The sequence below is a fragment of the Brassica oleracea genome, chromosome C5 (assembly GCF_000695525.1).
Source record: "Brassica oleracea var. oleracea cultivar TO1000 chromosome C5, BOL, whole genome shotgun sequence".
In the NCBI taxonomy this organism is placed as follows: domain Eukaryota; kingdom Viridiplantae; phylum Streptophyta; class Magnoliopsida; order Brassicales; family Brassicaceae; genus Brassica; species Brassica oleracea.
In genome coordinates this window covers 26835233-26846138 of record NC_027752.1, presented here as the reverse complement: position 1 = coordinate 26846138, position 10906 = coordinate 26835233, and the positions used below count along the sequence as shown (strand labels likewise).

Below are 10906 nucleotides of genomic sequence, written 5' to 3'. Positions count from 1 at the left end.
TTCCTCATTTTTGTAATTTAAAGTCATTTAAAAAAATTCAAAATATAACATATAAGAAAAAATCTATTTTTTTATTATATGGTTAATGTGATTGTTTAATTTTTTTAATAATATAAATTTAAACAAAAATGAAGAACAATGAAAATATTGTTATCAAATTTTTATTACTCATAATCATTAATTGCCATATATATGTAAATTATATTAGGTAATTTCATATCTTTTATTTAAGGAAAGAATACACACTTCTTATATTTTAGGTTAATATAATATTCTCTAGTGTTATATAATTATGGAATAGTGTGACACCATTAGATTAAACTATACTTTATATTAGATGATTTAGAATTCTTTGAAATGGAATTTAGAAGGCATTTAGAGTGCCACCTAGGATTTGAGTTTTTTTTAATTAATTCAAAATTAACGTTTTAATTTTTAAAATGCTTCTCAATTAATATATAGGGGATATATTTAGTTAACAGTTATTCATATTGTTATTTACTTTTTAAAACTTATTGTGCTTGGATAAAAAATCATAGTACTTTTTGTCTACTTTATGTGAACTAAATTTTAACAAATATTTTTTTTCTAACATCATCATCTTTATTAATAAAGTCGAGCTTGTACATAATCTTCATGCAGATAATTTTTTATCATTGCAGGTACATAGTAATGAAAACAATAGGTAGACATAGAAGGATTTCATAATCTAGCTAAAACATCTATCACCTTGTTATCTTCCCAATTTATCCATTGAAAAGAGATATCTTGAATCTTATCAGCCCACCACCGTATTTCTCTTTTCCAATTGTAAGAAGCAAAAGGTAGCACCTTATCATTTAATATGCCGATGGCTTGTTTACAGTCAGATTCTATGATAATCTTTTTGTATCCTCTTCTCCAACAGTATTGTATTGCCATAAGAATAGCCTGTAATTCACTCTCCAAAGGTGAACAGACTTTATAACCTTGCGCTTGTACTGCACCTTGATAACCTCCATTTGCATCACGAACAACCCACCCTGCTGTAGCCGGTTCCTGCGTATTGATAAAAGATGCATCTACATTGCATTTCAACCAATGTTCTGGTGGTACTCTCCATATTTCTTTTTGTCTTACTCTAGAAGATACACTATTGCATTGGAATGTGTCGGTTTCTTGACGTTCAGCATTCTTCCATTCTTCAGCATCACTTCTGGCATTAATCAAAACATTCTTCCAGTTAAGATGTCGATGCTGATATAATAACATGTTTCTGCACTTCCAAATTCTCCAAAGGACCCAAATAGAGAGATCTTGATAATGATTCAGTGTCGCTACATTAGAGACTTGTAAACATGCCTCTAACTTATCTTCATAACTTGTTGTTAAACTATCAATGATAGTATTAGCTATCCTTGAAGTCCTCCAAATCTTCTTAGCGTATGGAGAATTAAAAAAGAGATGTTCCTCTGTTTCTTCTTCCAACCAGCATCTTTTACATATAACATCCGTCGTTACATGCCGTCGTCTCAAATTATTTCCAGTAACAATACTTCGTGATTCTATTCTCAACAGAAAATGTTTCAGTTTTGCTGGTACATGTGCCTTCCATATTTTTTCTTTCAGAGCAACAGTTCCATAAGTTGGTGGGGATGAAGTTGTTATCAGGGGATAAATTGCCAACCAGTAGCCTGATTTCACCGAATAGAGACCATTGTCATTGTAGTGCCAACCCAATAGATCATGTTCCGCCTTAGAACTAATTTTAGTGCCAATATCTTCTCTATATCTTCATCCACAACATCATCTTCTCTGAGTTTACCTAGTTCCATCCCGTTCTGTTAGCATTGAAATACTCACTAACCTTCATATTGAGATTGACTTCTCTCTTTGGCCGTGTAGGTCTTGGAGGGTGTACACTTAACCATGAATCCGCCCACATCTTTGTTGTCATCCAATTTCCAATTATGTATCTCATTCCTTTGACTATCACCTCCTTACCATGAAGAATTGATTTCCAAGCATATGAAGATTCCTCTTAAGTGTGGCATTTAAAATATCTCCATCGGAAAGTAACGTGCTCTTAGAACTCTAGCCATCAAGCAATTTGGATTCTGCATTATTCTCCATACTTGTTTCCCTAAAAGTGCTTGGTTGAAAGTTTCTAAGTCCATAAAGCCAAGACTCCCTTCTTTCTTAGGAATATATAATCTTTTCCAAGCATACCAATGTAGTCCTTTAGCCTTTCCTGAACCCCACCAAAATCTGGCTAAAATTGCAATGATCTCATCACAAATTTTCTTTGGTAGTCGGAAAATGTTCATAGAAAATATAGGCATTGCCAATGCAATAGATTTAAGAAGCACCTCTTTCCCTCCATGTGTAAGATGTTTCTGCTTCCAACCTTGCTCCACTTTCTTAACCTTATCAACAATGTATGCAAACATCTCGCTCTTTTTTTATCCAAACTGCTCTGGCAATCCTAAATACTTTCCTATACTACCTTCATTATGGATGCCAAAGACATTTCTCATTATTGTTTTAACTTCAGCGCGAACCTTGCTCCCAAAAGTAATTGTAGACTTACAGAGGTTGATTGTCTGACCGGAGACTGATTCATGTTTTAAAAAATATCCTTTAACTTCTTGGCCACTTTTAGATTGGCTAGAGAGAAAAACAGAGAAACATCTGTGAAAGCAAATGGTTAACTGCAGGTGCCTGAATTGCTATTTTAACTCCAAGGAGGAAACGGTCATTCATTGCTGTAGTAGACAGATGAGACAGAACTTCAGCACAGAGAATAAAAATATAAGGAGATAGATGATCTCCTTGTCTTAATCCTCTATTTGGTGTAATAAAACCTTCTAGAGCTCCACTTATTAACACTGAATATGTGACTGTAGAGATACATGACATGATCCACCATATCCATTTCTCTCAAAATCCCATATACTGCATCGTTTCTTGTAGAAATTTCCATTCAAGCCGGTCGTAGGCTTTTGTAATATATGTTTTAACCGCCATGTAAGAGTTAGCTTGCCTCTTTCGAGCCTTAAAACTGTGAAATATTTTGTGAGCCACCACTATACTGTCTGAAATCAATCTGCCTCGTATGAAAGCATTATGATTCTCCGCGACAATGTTAGGTAGATGGATCTTCAACCGGTTAACTGAGATTTTTGAAATAATCTTATATGAAACATTGCATAAAGCAATGGGACAAAAATCCTTCATACCCGTTGGAGGATAGATTTTTGGTATGAGACAGAGGTTTGTATGATTATGTTGTTGATCCAATTCACCTAAGTTGAAAAATTTCTCTTTTTCTTCCGTTATATCAGCTTTGCATTCTACCCAAAACTTCTGATAGAAGACCGCTGAGAATTCATCAGGACAAGAAGCACGATGGGGTCCCATATCAAACAGAGCATCTTGAATTTCTTCTTCAGTGACTCGGTCTTACTAAGTCATCATTCATATCCTGAGCGACCCGCTGTGTAAAACCCGAGAAAACCTCTTCATATAGATCCAAATTAGTTTCTTCAGAAGCATATAAACTCTGAAAGTATGTTGTAGCAACATCTGAAATTTCTTTATGACCTTTACATATGACTCCTTGATCATTTTGGATGAAACTAATTGTGTTCCTAACTCGTCTGGCTTTGGTAACTGCATGAAATTAACGTTTATTTCTATCCCATGCCCGTAGCTACATAATTATGCTCTTCTTCTTCCAATAAATCTCCTCCTCTGAGTATGCTTGGTGAAGATCATCTTTAATAACATTCTTTTCCTCTGTAGAAAAGGCACTAGAAATGAAAGCTTTATCCAACTTACTCCTTAAAATCCCAATCCTTTCCTCGGTGTTGTTTCTGTTAAGTTTTTTCCATTTGTAGATAAGTTGTCTGCATCGACTGATCATTTGTGCTAGTGGTACACGAACTAGTACCGAACTAGTTGTGCTTGGCCCATACCACTCAATCCTATACGCACTGAATCCTGAAAGCCATCTTTATTAAACATACGGTTATCATATCTGAAAAATCTTCTAGGTATTTCTCTTTTTGCCGACATAAATGTAACCCTTGGACGATGATCTGATTCACCTATCTCAAGATACTCCATATGAGAGACTGGGTAAAGATCAAACCAACTACCATTCGCCATCGTATGATCCAGATAACATCTAACAAGATGATTTCCTCTTTGACCAGCCCACGAGAAACGATATCCCACAGACTGAAGATCAGTGAATTCACACACTCGCATCATCGTTCTGAATTCATGAAATGAAGCTCCAGGATGTATTATACCCCTATCTTTTCTTGATTACTGATTATCTCATTGAAATCACCAAGTGCAAACCAAAGTTCACTCCTTCTGTTTATACCAAGTCTCATCAGTTTTTTTTCAAGTATGATGTCTTTACACTTGATTAGGATGACCATAGACAAACGACAAGTTCACTGCAGGAAACTTTACAATCAATGAGATTTGCAGAGCTAATAACAGAAAGCTGAACATGATGCTTAAAAAAGATAACCAAACCACCACCTATTCCAACTGGGGAAACTAAAACAGAATACACATTGCCAAGCTGAGCACCAACATCCTAACGTAATCATCTTGTTGCTTAAATTCTTATAGGCATATGATGTCCGGGAAATATTTCCTATCTATCTCCTTAAGCTATCGAACTGTCGATTCACTGCCTAGACCTCGACAGTTCCAACTGAGTGTCCTCATGGTGGCAGTGGTGGTTCTGGGCCCACCGCGCCTCTCTGCTCTGCGTGATCTGCTTCCTGTCCCTCTGCAACCTCTTCCTCGCCAGATCCTCTCTTTCGCTTCACTTTATTACTCCTACTAGTTTCCAAGTCTCCAGATTAGTAAACTTTGACGCATTGCATTAGCATCTTGCATCCATGCTTTCCTCTTATGACTCATATTGCCACCATTGCGAACCTCATTGAACATCTCCACATGGTTGTAATCCTCTGAGAACATCATCTCTCTGTATGCTCCACTCCATAACTCTTTATCATCATTCTCTGTCTCCAAAGCCACAACATTGCACTCATACTCTGCTTGCACATGATCTCCCTCTTGTTCTACTTCTTCTGCTCTTGCCTCATCCTCATGTACTTCCTCTATTATGACCCCTTGATTAGGAACCATCTCCTCCTCATCATTATCGTCCCCAGTATCATCATTGCCATCATCTGGTCCAGGCCCTCTATTGTTGATAACGCAAGCTCCAGTGTCATGAGTGAGCAACCCAAAAGCTTCTCAAAAACCACGTATACACTCATATTGGAAGTTGAGAAGCGTGTTCACACCAGGGGTGAATTGAAAGTTTATCTGAAACTTCAGAGGATGAGCCACATTCCAATTCAACCTTACACGAACAAACTCCAATGTTCCACCAAGTTCTTCATTGTACTCCATCTAAATGTACTGACCTATAACTCTTGCGATATGACGATCACTTCACGATTCATGAATTGGTAAGGAATGCCTCGGATTTGTATCCAAAACGGAATGAAGTTAAGCAACTCCAAATCCATCAACGGCATCCACCTCTGAAAGACAAGCATTCGTTCAGCGTATGCCCATGGACCTCTCCGAATAACCGTCTCCATAGCCTCCTCATACGGAAACACGAATTGGAACCATCTCCTTTCAATGATACGACCACAAACAACACCCTCCAAACCCTAGGTTCGAGGCATAGATGCTACAATTTCTCGTAGGATCTGATGTCTTGGCATGACTGGTCTTCCAATGATGATGAAGTGATTCTCCTCCTCCGCTTGTCAGACCACCCCAAATTGATATCTTGAATTGATCTTCGTAAACCCTCGGACATTGTTCTCAGAAAGATGATAAATTTCCAGAAGTAAATCAAGAGATTTGCTAACGAATTGAAGGAAATTGTGGTAGAAACTTTCCCTAAAATTAGGATTTTATACACACAAATTCTTCCTAACGGTTGTGTAGTTACTTCATCACGAAAGAAAATGGTTTCCTTCGTGGGGGAGGAAACACATCATGGGTAGTTTCCGACAAGGACGCCCCAATCTGTCATCAAAATCACATTCAACCACGAAGATCGTGGCGAGAAAATTCAGGAACCCTAGCCGTTCTAAAATCGCTTTTACAGTCGCCATTGTACTTTACAAATCTTTTTATTGATTGTAAATATTACATCTAATGTTTTGAAATAATTTCTTTACTTGTTCTTCAAAAGATTTTACAATAGAAACTATAATATATCACTAGAACTTGATACGCGCCCCCGCGCGGATGTTTGATTTAATTTGTGTTCAACTAAACTCATAAACCGCTGATTTTATAAAAAATCTCATGTATATTTTTTATGTTTTGTAATTTACACATAGTAGAATATATTATTTTATAATATAGATGTTTGATAATAATTTTTTATACGTAGGACAAGGAGATGTTGGTATTGCCTCTCTCAAGTTTGAGTACGAGAATGAAACTAGTGAGATGATTGTGGTCAAAGAACATGGAAAAAAAACGTTGCTTGGTTACCAGGAGGTGATTCACTTTCTCTCATATATGCATTTGCATTCTTTTTATTTTAAACTTAAAAATAGCCCAACAATGTTCTTTTACTATACAGTTTGAGGTGGATTATCCGAGTGAATACGTTACATCTATAGAAGGTTGTTACGATAACGTAGTTGGAGCTGGAAGTGGAGTTATAACAATGCTTAGGTTCAAGACTAACAAACGCACCTCTCCACCATTCGGACTCGAATCTGCTTCCAGCTTTGCCGTCCAGAAGGAAGGTTACAAGATCGTCGGATTCCACGGAAAATCCAGTGCCCTGATTAATCAGATTGGGGTCCATGTCGTTCCCATCACCGAGTGACCAATCATTTGAAACTATCCAACGAATCGTCCTCTCTTGTACCTGTCTTAGGGCATCTCCATCTCTACTCCATAATTTACTCCAAAAATTGAGTATGAACAAAAAATAAAAAATTACTCCATTTATGGAGTAAACTTTTATTTTGTTGGTCATACTCAATTTTCCACTCCATTTTTAGAGAAAACTATGGAGTAGGGATGGAGATGGTCTTACACCGTTATTTATGTTGCAATATGATTTGCTATCATGTTGTTGTTTGGCTTGTTTTCCATTTATGCAATCCCATGTAATAAGACAATGTTTCTGTTTCTTATGTCTACCTTTCTTGAAAGTTGACTTCAGCTCATATTTAGCAGACCCATCCTTAGAGTTCAACTCTTCACTGATGAAAACAGTCATGTTATTGGCGTTCAATTTAGTAGATAGCTTTAACTGCAAACCAAACAGTTAAGATAAAAAAAATCCGCAAGGAAAGTATGCTAGCATCTCTATGAAAATAGTTATTACCAGTTTCTCCTTTTCACCAGCTTTGTAAAGCAAGATCGTCCATAATCATCAACCTGACATCAGCAAATCAGTATTAGGTCATGTTGACAGTCATTGTTGCAACTTGCAGGTACGATTTGATAAATTTATGATGGTGTTTGATGATTTTACATTTTCTGAATGGTTAGAGAAATGCTTGCTTATAAATAATTTATTATCACAAGTAAAAAGATGTACAGCTAGGGGTGGGCAAACAAAAAAAAAAAAACGAACCAAACCAAACCGACCCGAACCAAACCAAACCGACCCAAACCAGATCCAAACCAAACCAAAATATATGCCTAAACCTAGGCATAAAATTCGGAACCCGAAATCCGAACCGAAAAACCCGACCCGTTATCCGACCCGAAACGTAAAAATACCCGAACGGGTCTTGTAGGGTGGTACAAAAAATATCCGAACCCGAAGTGTTATTAACCGAATCCGAACGGGTAACCCAAAAAATCTGAAATTAATAGTCAATATAAATATTTTGAAATATATATTTTGAAATATATATAAGTATTCCAATTATTAAATTCAATATTTGTGGTAATATTATATTTAATAATAAATATTAAAATTCTAATAAATGCTTTAAGTACACAATTAGTTATAAATAAGTATTTTATAATTTGCTCATTGAAATAAAAAGTCTACTCTCTATAAGGCAATACATATTGTTTACAAATGATATTTGTTTTCATGTTTGATTTAACATTTTATTGTTATTTTATCAATTTTATATGTGATAGATTAATTTTTATTTAAACCGAAAATAATAATACTAAAGTATCGTATCTCGATATGTTGAGCCCCCTTTTAATTTTTTTTATTAATATATATATATATATATTTCTTTTCATCGGAATATACGAATGACTATTTCTACTTAACAATATTATGGATGTACAATCTATGTTTTTTGTTTTTATAATATTACTTTTAAATTTTTCGTTTATAAGTATGTTTATTAGTTTATATTGTATGAATTATATTTTATGAGGTTATGTCAAGCACCAGTGTTGATTTATTTTAAATATATTTATTTTATTTGCTGAATAAATAAGGTAGTACGATATATTCCATGGCTATATTGAACCACTGGAACACATTAAATACATATTAGGGACTCTGTATTTGAAACCAATTATTAGAATAATGTGTCAGTTTTAATAGGATGTTTTCCATAAGAACATGAAACGTAGAATTGTAAGATAAGTCAGAGTCTTCTGTTGACAGAAATTTAAAATAAAAACAGAGTCAAGAGTCTAAAACTATTAGTATATGTATTTCTAAAAACGATGTCTTCGTATAATCTCAAAAGGGTTGGATATTAGATTGGCTGTTGTTCTTGCAATGTAAGTGATTTAGTCAATATTTTTTTTAAATACCAAAAAAAAACAACAGTTGTAAATAATAGCAATTACTAACATTGTCCAAAACAACTATAATAACTTCGACAAAGAGTTCCTCTAAATTAAAACCTCTTTCTCCACTATTTTATAAACGCTGACAAAAAAAGATACATTGGTATTTGAAAACTCAAGGTCATTCTCTTTTGAACAATTTCGATTGATTTATGTATTTATATATTATAATACGTAAAACACTACAAAATCTTACAACTCTAAACTAAAACAGCAAAAATACTAAGAATCAGTCATTTTTATTATATAATTAGAATTTGGTGTAGACAACATAATCATATTCATGTTAACTTGAAGAAAAGAAATGAAGTCAAAAGAGAAGTATGGAGGAGTTTGGTCGAGTGTGCAAACTTAGAGCGACGCCGTACGGATTTGGTACGGACCGTACGGACCAGGTCGACCCAATAATGCATAACTTGAACATTTAAGAAGATATGAAGTTGGTGCAAGAATAGGGCGCAAGGCACAAGTCCGGGCATGGTCAGAATAAGTCATGAAGGCTTTGTGCAAGGTTAGGGACTTAGAATCATGGTCTGGTCCGTATGGAATCAAAGAAGAATCAAGAAGATGCTGTGTGGATAAGAAAGGGAGCTGGCGCCAAAGTCAGGCTGGAACAGGCTGGCTTTTGGCTGTGAAAAGAAGTAAAGGGAGACCATGTATCTGGCCTGATAAATGGGAAGATTCAAGGGAGCCTCACAGCAGCCAATCAGGCGCCAGTCTCCACCTTGACCAGATTCAAATAAGCCAATCATACAGCAGCAAGAACACAGCCAATGAGAGACAACGACCAGCTCCACTCTCCATCTGATCCATCCATTCTTCAAGTCTATTATAAGCCATTAGATTTAGGTTATGAGATTAGAAATGTAAAGGCTCATATATAAGCTTGTATTGGGCGATTTGTAAACCCTAAGGGAGTAAGGGGGATTTCCCCTCTCCACTTCATGAATGATAAACTTGTTCTTATATCTAAAACCCTAATCTTTAATCTCTTATTCTCCTAATCTCTCACTCTCTTAATCTCTGTTCCTAAGTCTCATATTCTCTCATAAACACTCTTATCAATCTCTCTTTCTAAATCACCTAGAGCAAGCTCTCATCTTTCTCCATTGGAGTTTATACACACACACATACAACCAGAGAAGAGAACTCTACAAATCTCATATGGTATCAGAGCCAGGTTCATCAGAACCTGAGCTGAAGCTTTCGCAAGTCCACAGCTCACGCTTCTCCTCAAAACCAAACCATTGAGGCTTTCCCATCCGGTTCAGTCCCTTGTGAAAAGGAAGGCTGAAGCTTGGCGATTTCCCTTGGTTCCTCATCCTGTTCTCTACCTGCTCAGATGGAGATTATCCTTGGAGTCAAAGGTGTATGGAGAGGCCTAACTAACCTGACTCCAAAGCTCCCTGTCCAAGAGAAGTTTCACATCCGGCTACAATAGTATGGTGTCAAGAGTTTGGCGCCTAGATGTTCTGAAGAAAGGAGGGGTCTTTTGAGTTGATGGTACAAGATGGTGGCCATGAACTGAAGGAGAAGGAGGTGGGTGATGATCCAGACTCTCAGATCCAACAAAAGTCATGGCCGGTTTCACAAAATGCAAAAGGAATCAACCTGGTTCCTTGTTGTAAGCGATTCTATAAACCATCTTGATAATGAGCTTGTGTAGTTGACTGGTTGAGATGTTGTGATGTGATTAAAAACCTGAGGATTGTTTAAAAGATTGCTAAATGATATAAAATGAATTTAGAATCTGTCCCATGATACTTAAAGAGCTTGGCTTCCTACTAATCCGAAAATCTTACTAGTTATACTAGGCTTACTAGCAGCAGTAAGCGCATTTAAAAATGTCTAGTAACTTATAAGTATTACTAGGATTACTAGATATGTTAATATGCTTAGCTCCGGTTCATAATGATGCTTGTTGTGATTGATTGAATCTGCTTGCATACATGGATTGAAACCGAATTGAAAGCTGTTGCATATAGTCTTGTGGCTGTCTTACATTGAAGCATTAGATTCATGTCTAAATGCTGAGTAAAGAAGCTTTAAAAATGCCTAAGTAGCTTGCATA

General features: G+C 36.0%; 1 protein-coding gene across 1 annotated transcript; it reads left to right on the top strand.

Annotated features, from left to right (window-relative positions):
- The first annotated feature begins 6405 nt into the window (after window positions 1-6405).
- Window positions 6406-6880, top strand: LOC106344887 (jacalin-related lectin 11-like). Its single transcript, XM_013784183.1, has 2 exons — window positions 6406-6543; window positions 6629-6880. Exons 1-2 carry the CDS (start codon window positions 6406-6408, stop codon window positions 6878-6880), a joined length of 390 nt encoding a protein of 129 aa, XP_013639637.1.
- Window positions 6881-10906: the final 4026 nt, after the last annotated feature.